The sequence below is a fragment of the Phyllobates terribilis genome, unplaced genomic scaffold (assembly GCF_046119375.1).
Source record: "Phyllobates terribilis strain yellow unplaced genomic scaffold, ASM4611937v1 Scaffold_2__4_contigs__length_985480577, whole genome shotgun sequence".
NCBI lineage: Eukaryota > Metazoa > Chordata > Amphibia > Anura > Dendrobatidae > Phyllobates > Phyllobates terribilis.
Genome location: NW_027362762.1, coordinates 316971637 through 316989708, shown reverse-complemented (window position 1 = coordinate 316989708; position 18072 = coordinate 316971637). Strand labels below are relative to the sequence as shown.

The 18072-nt window shown below is 41.6% G+C and overlaps 1 protein-coding gene across 1 annotated transcript in view; it reads left to right on the top strand.

Moving 5' to 3' along the window:
* CARS2 (cysteinyl-tRNA synthetase 2, mitochondrial) overlaps positions 1-18072 on the top strand; it is an 84253-nt gene that overhangs the window by 50646 nt on the left and 15535 nt on the right. Inside the window, exons 6-9 of the mRNA XM_073664364.1 lie at positions 5356-5439; positions 10182-10311; positions 10469-10602; positions 15895-15962. Of these exons, the coding sequence (XP_073520465.1) occupies positions 5356-5439; positions 10182-10311; positions 10469-10602; positions 15895-15962 (416 nt within the window). The remainder of the gene's footprint in view (positions 1-5355; positions 5440-10181; positions 10312-10468; positions 10603-15894; positions 15963-18072) is intronic.

The following is an 18072-nucleotide window of genomic DNA, read 5'->3' as shown; positions in this document are numbered from 1 at the left end:
GAAGTGCGTAATTTTTCCCGCCTATCGGCACTCCTGTGATGGCATCATGGGGCGCCGATGGGTTGACATGACAGCCAGGAGTCTGTTTATGATCCCTGTGCCTGTCATTACGATCCTCCTGTGAACGCCAGCTCGTGGCCGGTGTTCGTAGCAGATTGTGATTACTGCTATACATAGCAGTTCTAATGCACCGCTATGTATAGCACAATCGATCAGACGATAGCAGCTTCAAGTATCCTAAGAGGACTATTAAATAAAGTAAAAAGTTTTTAAAAATATGAAAAAATAAAAAATGAAAAAACACAAGTTCAAATCACTCTCATTTTGCCCCATTGAAAATAAAACAATAAAAAAAGAAATACAGATTTGGTATCGCTGCATTCAGAAATGCCCGATCTGTCAAAATATAAAATAGATTAATCTGATCGGTAAATGACGCAATGAGAAAAAAAGATTGAAATGCCAGAATTATGTTTTTTTGGCCACCGCAACATTGCAATAAGAGGTGATCAAAACATCGTATCTACCCCAAAATAGTATCAATAAAAACGTCATCTCAAGCCGCAAAAACTGAGCCCTTACCCAGCCCATACCTCAAAAAATGAAAACATTACGATTCTCTGAAAATTGCAACAAAAGCAACATTTTTTTGCATGCAAATTTCCAATTTTTTTTTCTCAAAACTTAACTTAAAAGATATATATACTTAAAAAGTATCTGTGTACTTGTACTGACATGGAGAATAATATTGCCAGGTTAGTCTTACCATATAGTGAACATGGTAAATAAAAAAGCACAAAAAACAAAAGTGAAAACAGGACTTAGAGCTCCATCTGAATGCAGTGATAAATGATCATGTGCTCTTTTGCTCTATTTTTTCTTATGAGGGTGCCGAAGACAAGCAGAGCGCTGCGCTTGGCTATCTCTCCTGGCCCCATTAAGAATGAATGAAGTAGCAGTACTTATGATAGACCACTGCTCCATTAAGATGGTGCTCTGAGCCCCAGTTCTTGGGATCGATGAGGTTCCAGCGGTCAGTCCTTCAGGTATCAAGAAGTTATCCCCTATCTGAAGGATAACTTTCAGCTTGTTACTGCACATCCGCCTCCTATTTAATTCAATGGGAGGCGGATGTGTAGTACCCCATGACGGCCACTACAGATGGACGACTAATCAGCGCAGGTAAGCACTTCCAGCCTGCGTCCGCCGGCACTGATAACAGTTTGTAGAATTGGACGTTTGCAGCTTGCTGTGCGTATTACCAGTCACTTACAACTAAGCTGAATTATCTCCGAGAAGTATCTAAACTGTTTTGTATGTCATGCTTGGGAATATCTGTGCTGACCACTAAAAAGAATTATATATTGCATTTTTGACCCCTGTGGCGTAAAAGGGTTGTCTACTTAAAGTGAGTCTGTCAGCAAGTTTTTGCTACCTCATCTGAGAGCAGAATGATTTAGACAAAGAGACCCTGAATCCAATGATGTATCACTTAGTTTACTGGGTGCAACGGTTCTGACACATCCAGAGTTTTTAGATTTAGCAGTGCAGCAGAGCTGAGGAAGCTAACCCCACCCACACCAGGGTCCCTATGTACGTTGTCTTTGGACACAGGTGCTTATTAGAAGAGGGGGCGGAGTCAGACTAGCATGCCAGTGCTGCTGTAGTCCAGACACTGATAATCACCTTCAGTGTAAGTAACCAACAAAACACAGCCTGAAATGTGACACATCATTGAATTCAGTGCTGTATTCAGATTACATAGCAAAAACCTGGCGACAGATTACCTTTAAAACCAGTTTTCTTGGTCGCTTCATTGAGGGACACAGGAAACCTGTGTTAATATGCTGCCACCTGGAGGATGACATTAAGAATACATCTTAGTCAAAAAAAGCTGACTTGTCCCCACCAGACTACACATGGGCAGCAGACACCCAGTTATTCAGTTTAACTTCATGTCAGTTGGAGGCCTGCCTTGGCTATCCTGGTCTAGCGGAACTTAACAAATAATAGTAAAAATGTTATTTATATAGCGCCAACATATTACGCACAACTTTACAATGTAAGTGGGGGCATGTACAGACAATAAAGACAATACAAAGTAATACGTAGCTCAACAGTTACAGGGGGAGTGAGGACCCTGCTCAAAAGCTTACAATCTATAACTTTCCTTGTAAGTCACAGGTCAGGTCTGCCCGCCCAGGCAGGCCGAACTCTGGGCCATCGTATTAGACCCCATGGATCTGGTGGACCACATTCCGGTCATGGACACCCTTCAGTCTTCTCCTTTCGTGCCGATCAGAGATATCACTCCATTCCATCATTCCAGAAGGTTGATTTTATTTCCTCTTGGCAATCTGTTCTATCAGGCAAAGCTCTGCAGGTAGTGGCTCTCAACCTGTCTCTCTCTTTCTCCAAGACAGAATAGTCTAGAGTTTGGGTCCTCCTTTCTCCTTAGTGTGTTCTCCACCTGTTATCTTAATGAGGAGATTTCTCTCCTTACTTCACCTTTCATCTCCAGGAGAGGTCCTTACACTGTAAGGTGCCCCAGTGAGGTAGTCGTGGGCGAGTTGTGGCCTCTGCTAGCTTTGGCACCTTACAGACAATTCGTGTCCTCCCTCTGATGTGTGGCTGTGCATGTCACATTCTTCACTTACTTCACACAATCCGGTTGCGGCTGTCTCCAGACATTTCTCTTCAGAGACCAGGGCAGTAATAATTTCAGAGGACACAAAGTTATTAACCATAACTGGGGTTTTACTTGGGGTAAAGGAGTAATGACAATATTTACAGTCTGGTAGATTGGATAAGGCCCAACAGGTTCTTGTCTCTCATACAGGTGCTAAAATCATCTTCAGCCCTGGTGCCCTCTTTAGGTGAAGCATCTCTCTGTTTATATTCCTTAGCCTAAGAGATGGTTCCTCACCAGCAACAGTGTGCCCAGATCCTTTTTCTCCCTCACGACTTCTCCTGGAGTCCTATTTTCATCTGCTACCTGCAGACTAGAAGTGTCCTCAATACCTCCGTTGAGTTTCTCTGGCCGGCTAATGGGACTCCTGCGTGAGGAGATATTCACACTACGGATTCACTGTCTGAGGGTAGAGAGCCCCCGTCTACCCTAGCAGCCAATTTCCCTGACTGTCCGTACGTAAGAGTTCCTGTCACGTCCCTGACAGGGCTTCAACTCAACTCAAAAATAATGGCTGCAGCTATTTTTAGCACACCCAGAGGCTCCACCCACTAAGCCATCTGCTTAGCAACTGCCTTGCCTCTCACTGACAACTGTGCCCAGCAGTGGCATCTTGTGCCTGATAAACAGTACTGCAGCCCCACAAGGAATTATATCTAACCTCTAGACATGCCCAATGGCTATCCCTGTCACTACGTTTCCCCCTTACTCCACTGACTGCGCCACTGAAATTAACCTCGTAACTTGACCTAATGGCAGTTCAGTTCAGAGAGTGCCTAACTATGGGGATATGTAATCCTAACTACTTCAGTCCCAGGGGAAGGTTACACCCTTCCTCATTATTACAACACAATGTGACATAGTCTACCTGTGTCTCTCAGCTCCATTCGGACATTCGGTTATCTTGTGGGTCATCCCATTGTTCTATCGCTTCAGTCTGCCAGTGCGTAAGGTCGGGCTCATCTAAGGGATCCCTGCCAGGGCACGGCTCTATTTTCCCCACAGAGTGGAAACCTCCTGGGGCTTTCGCCTCCAGGTGTCTGTTCTATTCCATATGGATGCTAGTTAGTCTGTTGACCACATCTTTGTGGAGCTCTTACCTGTGCATCTAGGGATACAAGTCTTAGCAGAAGGGTACTACAAGTGGCAGTTGCTTGAGTAGTAGCATGAGGAATTGCTATTAATAGTTTTTCCACCCCACGGACAGCTTTAGACCGTCCCATGGATCCTGTGTCCCCCAATGAAGTGACCGAGAAATAAAGATTCTTGGTCCTCACTGTAAAAAATCTATTTTTTGTTGCTTTAATTGGGGATACAGCACTCTCCCTTGTTTTTTTGTGGGGGGGAGGTGGAGTAGGAGCGTGGTTCTTGGTTTTTGCACCTCCTGCTGCTTTTGCATTAACTGAATAACTGGGTGTTGGCTGCCCTGGTGTAATCTGGTGGGGAAGAGTCAGACTTTTTTTCAGAGATGTATCCTTAGGTCACATTGAGTATTTGGTCAGTATTTTACATCAGTATTTGTAAGCCAAAACCAGGAGGGGAACAGTCAGAGGAAAAGTATAATAGAAACACGTCACCACTTCTGTAGTTATCACCCACTCCTGGTTTTGGATTACAAATACTGATGTGAAATACAGACCAAATACTGAATGTGTGACCGTGGCCTTAGTGTCAGCTACCAATTGGCAGCATGATTCCTGTGTCCCCCAATGAAGGCCAAGAGAAAGAGATTTTACGGTGAGTAATAAAAATATTTACCTATCCGCAGGATAAATGATAACATGCTGATTGTGGATGTCCTGCCGCTAGGATGACTGCTGTACCATTAATTTTCTACGGGGCTGCTGCATAAAGCCGAGCAAAGTGTTCAGTAGTCCCATGGGAAATAAATGGACCGTAGGTCAGGTTCTCCGCCTGCCACTCCGTTCTACCGGGAATAAAAGTTCCCCGTTCTGCCGATCAGTGCGGATCCCAGTGGGTGAACCACCACCTGCTATTTACCCGGGCTGATATTCGATCAAACAAGCGTTGCTAATATAGCTAGATAAAAAGTTATATGTAATCCAAAATGGTGTCATTAAAATTCATCTCAACCCCTAAAAAAGCCCTCATACAGCTACATTAATAGAAAAATGAAAAGGTTATATATATTGCATTGCAACTATGAAAAAAAGATAAAATACAATTAGTCTTTAAGACCTAAACACGCCTGGTCATTAATGCGTTAACGTACATGGCTATTTCGAGATGCATAGGCTAGAAACTATCGGTGACTTTTTGAATTTTCCTGGAATTCTAGATACTTTTTAGAGATTGACATATAGATATGTGGATTGACAATGATGAGAAATAGAAATTACAGTCAGAGTTAAGAACATGTACATTAAATAAGGTCTCCATGAAGTTCATTGGACCCCTCCGATCACAGATTGATGACCTATCCGCATAGACTGTAAGGATAGCATACTGTGGTCCACCACTTCCAGCAGTGACTGTTCTACCTCCCGGTGTTACTGGTCTACATGTTATGATAATGTGAGACACTGTTCTCTTCTTATGCTGAGGATATGCTCTAATCCCAGGGAATCCTTCAGCTATAAGGCTTTGCACTGGTCTATATTGGTAATCTATTCACTATTTCAACAATTTGTTTTTTATTTTTTTAGGAAATGTGTATTTTGATGTCCAGTCCATTGGCAAAAGATATGGAAAGTTCATTGGTTCTTTTTCCGATACGAACTCAGAGCCAGGTATAAACTCGGTCATAGATGACAAGATGTGTAACCAATACATGTAATTACACCAGGTACATGTGCTGCCATAGGAGTCAAAGCCTTCATGGATATTGAGCACTTCTGTTCTTCAGATCATTTGCACTTTTACGGTGGTGGTTCCCTATTTATATGTAATATGCCCGCTGTGCATTGTGGAGCAGAACATTTTTCTATCCCAATAATCAACAATTACTTATTCCCAGTATAATATGTTACTATAGAAACTAAATAAATATGTAAGTAACATCCCATATACATTATAAATTTGTATGTAATATCATATACATTCTCCATACGTGCGTGTCTTTATTGAGCCTAGAATTTAAAAGCTCATTAGCTACATTATGAATATACCTGTATCTGCCTACAATTACTAAATTATTCTCATCCATTACTTATAGTACGATATTTCGCACATTCATAAACATTCACAGACCATTCAGCCAAAATCTTCCCAACCTTTGTTATACTCTGTAATGTTTAATGCCTTCTATGCCAAAACCATGCTCGGTTATAAAGGAATCTGTCACCAGGTTTTTGCTATCCTGTCTGAAAGCAGCATGATATAAGGGCAGAGATCCTGATTCCAGCGATGTATTGCTTACTAGGCTGTTTTCTGCAGTTTTGATAAAATCACTGTTACAGATTCACCAGTTTTTTTAATGCTCAGCTCTATATAACTCCGCTCACACTGCTGATGCACAGCTTTCTGTGTACACTGTGCATAGGCAGAAAATTGCCAAATGGTGGTGGGCAGTCAGACTATACAGAGCTCGTGAATATGGAGGACTACATGGCAGCAGGTTTACTAGTCCTCTAGTGATAAGATCCTGCTGATAAAACAGTGATTTTATCAAAACCACAGCAAGAAGCTCAGCAAGTGACACATCGCTGTAATCCAGGCCTCTGTTTCTATATTATGCTGTTCTCAGCTTAGGTGGCAAAAATCTGGTGGCAGATTCCCGTTCTCAAAATCTATTATTTTTTCTAACTCTCTGTAGTTTAATCTATCTCTAAAGTAACTTAAAAGGGTTCTCCGAGAAATGTACTAACATAAATAATACACATTTAAATATTAAGCATTTTTCTAAATACCTTTATATAGCAAAAAGGTATGCTATTCATCAGAGCAGACAATGTCACGTTACCACTGGTACTGCTGCTGCAGTAGGTGAGTATACTCTGTTTTTATTTTATTTTGGGTTGTAAATTGATTAAGGTGGGGTTATCCAGTACTGGACAAAGCCTTTAGCCTTGATCTAGCTGTCCCCCTAGTGGCCGTTCAGCTCCGCTTACCTGCAGATCAGTGATTGAGGAAGGAAAAAAGGATGAGTTACCTACTCCTCTCGTCACTGAATATGTAGGGTAGATGGGCCATCAGCACTATGGATAAGCTGCAGTTAAAGAACCGGAATGGGATCACTGCTTCTTCCTAGTATGACAGATTGAATACGATTCCAACCACTGGTTCAGCAAACCGGGCATAACCGACTGGAGTTCAATTTAACTTTCCAATTTAGTCCAATATAACATTCATTTGTTCTCAGCCTATTGGAATTTGGCAGAACTCCTGAATTAATCTGCAGCATAATGTAATAAGTCCTTCTATATCTATAGGTGCATCTCACAAAATTAGAATATCATCAAAAAGTTAATTTATTTCAGTTCTTCAATACAAAAAGTGAAACTCCTATATTATATAGAGTCATTACAAACAGAGTGATCTATTTCACGTGTTTATTTCTGTTAACGTTGATGATTATGGCTTACAGCCAATGAAAACACAAAAGTCATTATCTCAGTAAATTAGAATAATCAACAAAAAACACTTGCAAAGGCTTCCTAAGCGTTTAAAAAGGTCTCTTAGTCTATTTCAGTAGGCTCCACAATCATGGGGAAGACTGCTGACTTGACAGATGTCCAGAAAGCAGTCATTGACACACTCCACAAGGTCCCAGAGTTCCAATTTTCATTTGGAAATCAAGGTCCCAGAGTCTGGAGGAAGAGTGGAGAGGCCACAATCCAAGCTGCTTGAGGTCTAGTGTGAAGTTTCCACAATCAGTGATGGTTTGAGGAGACATGTCATCTGCTGGTGTAGGTCCACTGTGTTTTATCAAGACCAAAGTCAGCGCAGCCATCTACCAGGAAATTTTAGAGCACTTCATGCTTCCCTCTGCCGACAAGCTTTTTGGAGATGGAAATTTCATTCTCCAGCAGGACTTGGCACCTGTCCACACTGCCAAAAGTACTAATACCTGGTTTATAAACAACAGTATCACTGTGTTTGATTGGCCAGCAAACTCGCCTTAACCCTATAGAGAATCTATGGGGTATTGTCAAGAGGAAGATGAGAGACACCAGACGCAACAATGCAGATGAGCTGAAGGCTGCTATCAAAGCAACCTGGGCTTCCATAACACCTCAGCAGTGCCACAGGCTGATCGCCTCTATGCCACGCCGCATTGATGCAGTAATTGATGCAAAAGGAGCCCGACCAAGTATTGAGTGCATTTACTGAACATACATTTCAGTAGGCCAACATTTCAGATTTTAAAAACATTTTTCAAGCTGTTGTTATAAAGTATTCTAATTTACTGAGATAATGACTTTTGTGTTTTCATTGGCTGTAAGCCATAATCATCAACATTAACAGAAATAAACACTTGAAATAGATCGCTCAGTTTGTAATGACTCTATATAATATATGAGCTTCACTTGTTGTATTAAAGAACTGAAACAAATTAACTTTTTGATGATATTCTAATTTAGTGAGATGCACCTGTATCTCATATGTTTCATGAAAGTTCCTATCCCATACATGAAAAGTATCCACTGGCCCATAGATGCCAAAAATAGTGTCCTTTTTAACCTCTGTCGGGCTGGTATACTTTTTTTTTTTATCTTTCTAAAATAGTACAATTCCATATACTTGGCATCTGGTGAAAAAAAGGAGGTACACTGATCAGTATACATCTTTTTTTTTTTTTTTTTTATTAACCTAGGATGCTATGGTCTATAAATATGCTTATCTCATGTGAAAATTATGGGAGGGATATCTGCAATGCATACACTGTAAAATTAACCCTAACCTTTACCCTCAAAGGCTACATTCACACCTAATTTTCAGTGTTCATTTTCCATATGCAGCATAAAAGTTCACATTACATGCATGAAACATATCCATGGCCCTTCATTTACCCGACAGAAGCCAAATGAGTGTCTTTTAGGCGTTTGTTGGTAGACATACGAACTTTGCAAAAGTTTTAGGCAGATTTGGAGAAAATACTTCAAATTAAGAATGCTTTAAAAAATAGAAGTGATAATAGTTTGTTCATTCGCTCTACATTTTGTTTATTTATAAAAACAAAAGAGAAAGCTAAATCAAATCAACATTTGGTGTGACCCCCTTTGCCTTCAATTCTTCTAGACACACTTGCTCACAGTTTTTGAAGGAACTTGGCTGAGAGATTGTTCCAAACATCTTGGAGAACCAACCACAGATCTGCTGTGGATGTAAGTTTGTGCAAATACTTCTCTATGTTCATGTAACTCCAGACAGACTCGATGATTTTCACATCAGGACTCTATGGGGCCACATCATCACTACCAGAACTCCTTCTTCTTTTTTATGGCTGAAGATAGTTCTTAATGACATTGGCTGTATATTTGGGGCTGTTGTCCTACTACAGAACAAATGCCTGTAAGATGCCTCTCTGATGGTATTGCTGGATGGATAATTATCTGCCGGTATTTTTAGCATTAAGGATACGATTAATCCTGATCAAATCCACAGCTCCTTTTGCTGCAAAGCAGCCCCAAACTTGCAAAGAACCTCCACCATGCTTCATTGTTGTCTGCAGATACACTTTATAGTACTTCTTTCCAGCCTTTTGGTAAACAAACTGCCTTCTGTTAAAGCCTAATATTTCAAATTTTGATTAGTCAGTCCAGAGCACCTGCTGCCATTTTTCTGCACCCGGTTCCTATGTTTTCGTGTATAATTGAGTCACTTGGCCATGTTTCCATGTTCTAGGAAGCTATGGTTTTTTTGCCGCAATTCTTTCATGAAGACCACTTTTGACCAAACTTCTCCCATCTGTACATGGGTGTAGCTGGGTCCCACTTTTTGCTGCCTGTTTTGAGCTGATGGCACTGCTGGACATTTTTCTGATTTCGAATGGAAGTAAGCATGATGTGTCTTTCATCTTCTGTACTAAGTTTCCTTAGCTGACCAATGGATCTACAGTTCTAAACGTTGACCATTTCTTAGTACTTCTTCAACAGAACGTGAACAGCGCATCTTGAAACCTCAGTCTGTTTGAAATCTTTGCCTGTAAGAGACTTTGCTGATCCAGTATAACTACATAGTGTATGTTTGCTGTGCTCAGCTTTAGCATGATGTATGACTTCAAATGTGAAAATGTCTTCTACAACCTCACTTTTGTAGCATAGTTTGGCTGTTCCTCAACCAGGCTAAGCCTTCTACACAGCAGTTTCTATTCCAGTTAATGACTGTGTTTCAACCTAGTTATGAAAATGATAACCCTTATCACCTGTTTGGTATTATTTTTTACTCATATACCGGACTATAATGTTATAAAATCCCTGAGTTTGCGCAAGTGTTGATGCTGTTTTGAAGACAAAGGGAGTTCACACCAAATATTGATTATATTTATATTTTGTTCATTCACTGATTTGTGCTGTTTTGTGTTTGACAGTTGTAAGTGACAAGAGGTCCCCCAGAGACTTCGCATTATGGAAGACTGCTAAACCTAATGAGCCACATTGGGACTCTCCATGGGGTAAAGGAAGGCCTGGTTGGCATATCGAGTGCTCCACTATTGCAAGGTGCATGAAACATTTCATCTGAAAGTATTCTTTTAGTGTTTTACATATATAAAACCTTCATACTTTGCCCTTTGTAATGCATAAATATAAACAAAAGTTCCATAACTAATGATGTTTCTGTGCATGTAACTTAGATGTGTGACTTTTTCTTTTCTAGTACAGTGTTTGGAGAACAGCTGGACATTCATACTGGTGGAATTGATCTGGCATTTCCTCATCATGAAAATGAAATTGCTCAATGTGAGGCCTATCACCAGTGTGATCAGTGGGGGAACTATTTTCTTCATTCTGGTAGGTCTGGGTGATGCGTATAAATAGGTGACTGGAGCCTTGGCTATAATACAACTGGGAATATATGTAATTCATTCAGATCCATTTGTAAATTGGCTATGATCCGAATGCAAACTGTTGTATATACAGTAGTGTTCAAAATAATAGCAATATGTTCAAAAACATGAGTTAGGCACAAAATCTTTATACTCATTTTTATTTCCATGCATTGGGAACATTGCACACTGTTTTCTAATTCAAAACATGAAGAGCAATGTATATAACATTTAACTACTTTACAGAGAATAACAAAAAATGAACATTGGGCTGTTCTAAAAAATATCAGTGTCTGCATTTATCTTTACAAACTCACAATATGTACTCTTTTTTTTTGAGGATTTAGCATTCCTGTGAATCACTAACCTACTATTTAGTTGTATGCCCACAGTTTTTTAGAACTGCTTTACATCTATGTTGCATAGAGTCAACCAACTTCTGGCACATGTCAACTGTTATTCCAGCCCAGGATGCTTTGACTTTATCCCACAATTTTTTTGGCATTTGTTGGCTTTGCCTCAGAAACAGCATTTTTGATGTCACCTCACAAGTGTTCTATCGGATTAAGGTCCAGGGATTGGGCTGGCCACTCCATAACCTCAATTTTACTCATTTACTGGTGTTTTTAGGATCGTTGTCTTGTTGAAACACCCATTTCAAGGGCATATCCTCTTCAGCGTAAGGCAACATGATCTCTTCAAGTATTTTAATATATGCAAACTGGTCCATGATCCCTGGTATGCGGTAAATTGGTCCGGCACCATAGTAAGAGAAACATGCTCATATCATGATGCTTGCACCACCATGCTTCACTGTCTTCAGAGTATACTGTGGCTTGAATGCAAAGTTTGGGGGTCAACTGTCTGTGGCCCTTGGACCCAAAAAGAACAATTTTACTTTCATCAGTCCACAAAATGTTTTTCCATTTCTCTTTAGGCCAGTTGATGTGTTCTTTGGAAAATTGTATCCACATCAGTACATGTCTTTTTCTTAATAAAAGGACTTTTCAGGGACTTCTTGCTAAGAGATTAGCTTCACACAGGCGTCTTCTAACTGTCACAGTACTCACAGGTACCATGAGACTGTCTTTGATCATTCTGGAGCTGATCATTGGCTGAGCCCTTGCCATTCTGGCTATTCTTCAATCCATTTGAATGGTAGTCTTCTGTTTTCTTCCATGTCTCTCCGGTTTTGCTTTCCATTTTAAAGCATTGGAGATCATTTACGCTGTTCTTCTGAACAATGTCTCGAACGACCCATATTTCTCAGTATTTCAAGGAGAAATGCATGTACAACATGTGCTGGTTTCACCTTTAAGTAAGGGCCACCTGATTCACACCTGTTTCTTCACAGAATGATTGAACTCCACACTGCTATTATTTTGAACCCCCTTTCGATTAATTATTCAAATACACAGACTCAAAAACATGTAGATCATGAATGCGGAGTCTGTTGGTTTTCTTAAAATCTACTGCACCCACTGGTAAATTGTTTGACACGTAATATCATTTATACCAAAAACAGTGATTAATCTGGCTAGTCATATTGGACTGCTATTATTTTGAACATTACTGTATTATGTTTGTTTCATAATAGGCTAAAAACGAGTACAACATACATGATATTGGGGATATAGGGAGCAAAACACACACTGATACTTGTTCAGCATCCTTCCATATTAAGGCATAGTTGCCTGGTATAAATATAAAATTTTGCGTACAATGATGTTCATTTTTTTTTCGCTGGTGGTTTAGCTTGTAGGTACTAATCGCTCTATCCTTGCTGTAAAGAACCAGCTCTTCCTGCACAGAACCAGCTCTTCCTGCACTGACCTTTTGGTCAGTGTAATGCACACGCCCGGGCTGAGCGGCGTGTGCGTGTGATTCCACTGGACCGTGCCGGAGAGTGAATGCCTGGAGGGGCGTAACTAGGTATTCACCCGATCCGACCAGGGTCGCACGACGGCATACGACGCCAGTGCACCAAGGAGGAACCGAGCAGAGGGACCAGGTGCTACTCCAGGACAGACCCCGGACACGGCTGTTGACCCACACAGGGGAATACAGGAACAGACTGGTTAGGCTGGCACAACTGGTATGCAGGCAGGCGGGTATGCAGGCAGGGGGGTACAGGCAAGCACGGCTAGAGTGCAGACAGGAAGGCACTAGCAAGTAGGAACACAGGCGGGATAGGACCCAGTACACACTGGGACTCTGGAACAGAACCACAGATGTGGCGGACAAGCAGGGCAGGACGAGGCCGCCCGGAGCGGTGAGCGAGAGCAGGGCAGGACGAGGCCGCCCGGAGCGGTGAGCGAGAGCAGGGCAGGACGAGGCCGCCCGGAGCGGTGAGCGAGACCAGGGCAGGACGAGGCCGCCCGGAGCGGTGAGCGAGACCAGGGCAGGACGAGGCCGCCCGGAGCGGTGAGCGAGAGCAGGGCAGGACGAGGCCGCCCGGAGCGGTGAGCGAGAGCAGGGCAGGACGAGGCCGCCCGGAGCGGTGAGCGAGAGCAGGGGGGGCAGGGCTCTGTTCACACGGAACAGACAGGAAGGGAAAGGCAGAGCCAGATACCCACAGGGTACTTGCAGAGAAGTAGCGAGTGGACCACAAACTCACAAATGGGAGTACAGAGACAACAAGCAGGAGTTAGGTACGAGTTCAGACTCTGCAGAAAAAGGAAAGGAACGGACATACAGAAAAAACAGGTAAAAGATAGGAGAGAGTTCAGACTAGAACTGAGTGTACGGAGGAGACCGACACTGCAGCGGGATACAGGAGCGGGTCTGGGAATACGGCCCCCAGAGAGGCGGAACGAACAGGCAAGGAGCGTGTTCAGACAGGACAGACAAGATACAGGAGCGGGTCTAGGTAATCGGCCCCTAGAAGGCAGGAGGAACAGGCTAGGAGCGTGTTCAGACAGGCCTGGAAATACAGCCTCCAGGATAGGCAGACAAGAGAACACAGAACGGGACCTGGCACCTTCAGAGTGAAAGCACACACTGAATGAAACACAATGCTCAGGCAGGGATTGATTGGGGCGGCTGGGTTAAATACCAGGTGACAGACAGCAATAGGCTGAGGACGCACAAGGCGTGTGACCCACAGCAGGTACAAAAAGCAGGAAGTGATTGGGCGCCGCCCTTAAGCAGCAGAAACAGACACAAACAGACAGCATGGAGGGAAGCCAGAGAGACATTCTGGACTGGAGATCAAGTGCGCGCTCTTGCACAGTGGGAGATGGACCACTATGCAAGGACGCCGCCAGGTATGTTACAGTCAGCTTGTGTTGTGTTTATATACAGCAGCCAACAAACTGTAGTGTAAAGCATGGGGGAGGGACAGCAGCCTCATATTCTGATGAGACAGATGGTGCATTTTAGATCACATCACATGCTTAATAGCTAACCTGCAGTCACAGATCAGAGTGGTGTGCTAACGCTGCAGAGCTAAACAGCAGGCTTTGCTGTAGAAAATGAATTGCTGGTGGTAACCTTCTCCACACTTGCATTATATACTTTTCAGAGTTTTAAGTATACTTGATGGCAAGAATAAATGAAAAAAGGGATTTAGTAGAGTCAGTAAGAATGTTCTGTACCAGTACATATAGCAATATCTATGTGGAAGGACTGATAAAGAATACAAAGCAGCTGCTCTTAGCATTCAGTCAGGATTATCTTTTTTTTCCCCAGTGGCAAGTGATGAGTAAAAAAAAATGAGATGGTGCATACTGACTGGCTGTAACCCCCATGGCTCCCTCCCTCGCTATGTTCTGTAGCAGGACAAGAAGTGATGATGTCCCATTCTTTGGTCACCTTACTGTGATTGACTGCAGCGTTCAGTGATCAGAGGCACATCCAGATATAACACCACATCAGTCAGTCCACCTACCGCGCACCCTCTCCACCCCTGCAGGCAGTCTCTGATGCCAGATAGCCAGTTTCCAAGATTTTGAGACAAAATACAGGAGATATCAACAGATTTTTTCATGGTAAAGCTATAGAAAAAAACGCTAGAGGGAGACAGAGTTTATTTTTTGATCAGCTGGTAAAATGGAAACACAATTCTTTATTCTGTGTAGTGAATAGGGTTGGTTAGAATACTAAATGTCTCCAGTCGCACCAAAGATTTTTTAGTATTAATGAAACTTGTACTAGGTTCCAATCTGTATCAATTACAGTTAATGCTAAGGGAAAACCCATATGATTTGTCATATACTATATGGACATAAGTATAGGAACACTTACACCTTACACTTAAAGGGGTTGTCCGGTCCAAATCACTATGTCTGCAGTCACTCTGTGTCTGCAGACTCGTCGCTGATATTCTGTACACTTTTCTGGGCACAATGAAGATGGATCTTTCCTTGGAACAGCTACATCCTCTCTGCTTCTGCTATTGATAAGGTATAGTAAAGTGTCTGCTTTTGGCCAAGTTCAAAAAATTAACATTGATGAACAATGAAAAATCATCTGATTTATATCCTGATTAAAAACGGGCAATTTTCATCCATATGTTCATTTTTTTCGTCAGTGCGACATTGGTTTTTATACAGTAACAGTGAATAAAATTTACAGCACCAAACAGTTTCCTATAGTACAATCAAAATGTATCCATAAAAACCAGATGCTATACAGTTTATCCATAAGGAGGCTGATTATTTTTTTTGCACACCCATAGACTTGAATAGGCGAGTCTGATCCAAAATACAAAAGAGACCAGAGCCTGCTGCGATTATATTCACATGGACACTTGGTCCATGTCTTCTGGACAGCCCTATTGAATAGCATTGGTCAGTGTGTTGTATGTATGCTATCCGATACTAGTACAGACGTATAATACACTCGTCTGGGCGAGCCCTTAGGTGTCACTTCTAGATTCTCAATCAGGGCGTCTCTGTTCGCTTCTTCTTTCTCTGTCTCTTCCTCCGTCTCGTCTTCTCTTTCACCAGTGCCATTATATAAATTGATCTACAGTACAGTGTAGGAGTGTTTTATACAGACATTGGGTTACACACACTTAATGAAAGTGTAAACTTCTTTGGACGTTTCTGTATGTCATTTGTCAGTCATTTCGCTTATTGACACAGGGTAGTTTATTGTTATTGCTTTTAATGGTTTGGATCTAAATGTTGATCACTTCTTGTAAATGGGAACTAAGTCATCCATCCCTCTGTGTCAGCACAACTTAATGATCTCATTAAATAAAGCCACTGTATTCCCAAAAACAAGACACTGAGATAACGACTTTTCATCCTAGGGCATTTACATCTGAAAGGAAAAGAAGATAAAATGTCAAAGTCTTTGAAAAACTACATTACAGTGCAGGTAATTTGTGTTGGCGTTCTGTCTTGGGAAATGTATGTAGATAATTTTGTAATACAGCTTTTATCGGTGGTTACATACTGAATGCTAATGGAAGTTCTTGTAGAATATACGGGTGATTTGGGTTTTACCAAAGCCAGTTGTTCATTGATATTCTATTAAACTAGTTAAATCTCCTTAGATTAGGTTGTAAATAAATTGATATCTGACAATACAGAATACACCTATTTGGCATGTAGCCCTACATTTAGAAGATGAATCTAGACTCGAGAGAGACACAGGTTATAGATCATGTTGTGTCCTGGTGCATGACGAGGGCCAGAAGCCTCTGTGACACATAAGAGAACAGCAGGTGGTATGACACGTGACATTACTGCAAATTGTGATTCTGGTTTGGCTTTTAGCCTAAGTCATGTGGCAAGGCTCCTTAAAGGGTTGATAGTGACTTGTAGGATTGCTATTCTAATAGGTGGCACTAGAGTTCTAGTCCTCTTCCTCTCTGAAGAGACAATTTATGCATTTAATTTCCCAGAGAAGCATTGCAAGGCTTAAAAGTCTACTCACCTTGGCATGCCAGACTTGACATGTCACTCTCCGCAAGGAGAAACGTTACCCCTTGGATCCCGGTCAGACGCCTCTCACCTAGCCAAGCCAGATCTCACACTTTGTACTGATGAGGGGCAGTACCCAAATACACAGTGTCTGAAAATTGAGATTATGGTTTGTCTTTTATCCTAAGTCATGTTGCAAAGCTCATTAAAGGGTTGATATTGACTTTTAGGATTGCTACTTCCAATAGGCGGCGCTAGAGTTGTAGTGCACTTCCTCTCTGAAGAGACTAAATTTACATATTACTGCAGTCATAATGTCCATTTTTTTTATCATTGTCCAATACTGGAAACTTCTCATATACGAGTACCATATACAAGATAGCAACAGCTGCCCATAGATCCCTCTTACCATTAAAACTAAGGGCCCGATTCATCATTTGCGATTTCATGAAGTCACTTTTCTTTTTTTTTTTGTCTTGCGTTATTCACTGATGATTTTTGCACCAAATTCTTCAACATGGTGCTTGCGGAAAATGAAAAATGCTCTTTATTTTTGTCTTTTTGCAACTTTTTAGCTCCAAAAGTTTCAAACCCTATAAAAGTCGCACACTAAAAATGTTGCAAATTGAAAACTCCAGAGGGGACTGGCGTGAGATACGCCAAAAATGTGACATTTGGTAAAAGTCACATTTCATGAATATGTCTAAAACATCTGGATAAGCAAAGATGTAGAGGAAAAATCAGCAAAAAGACTTAAAAAAGGAAAAACAACTTAAAATGGTGCAAATCAACTAGAGAATAAGAGACAAGTACTAAAACTACTAAAAAAAGAGCGAATTACTCCAGAAAACTGAGAAAATGCTATTCTGAATTGGGCCTTACGGCATTTGGCTCCAGTAAGGGTAAAATGAGACTTTTCTGGAATAGTGGCTTACCAAGTAAATTGTAGACACCACATTCATATGATCTGATCTGAGTCTTCATAAAATGTACCCAAGGCAAAAAAAAAGCAGTGATGGAGGGTCTTTTCCATCATGCAGTAAAATATTACCGTGAAATGAAGCATTGCAGACTGAAGGGTTAGATCTCCTACATACAGAATGATAACACTTAAATAAGATGAGACATTCTGGGCTTTGTTCACATTTGCTTTTGGTCATTTCATTGTTTTCCTCCGTCACATGAGCAGAACATCAAGATTAACAGCACTGTATGTTCTGACACACGATGGACACTAGCGGCACCTAACACACCACATTGACTATAATGGGGTTGGGTTTCCGTCGTAGTGTCTGCACCAGCATGCTGCACATTTTGTCCATTACTTTGACTGGATCTGAGACGGTGGCTCTGAACAGAAATGCAGATGTGAACATAGCCTAAGGAACATACCATAAGTAGTGTTGAGCGAACGTGTTCGGATAACGTGCTATCCGAGTGTGCTCGGGTGTTATCAGAGTATCTTCGGCGTGCTCGGATAATATGTTTGATCCCTGCGGCTGCCTGTTTGTTAGGCAATCCCCTCATGTGATGCGTCTACAACTGCAAAACATGCAGCCGCA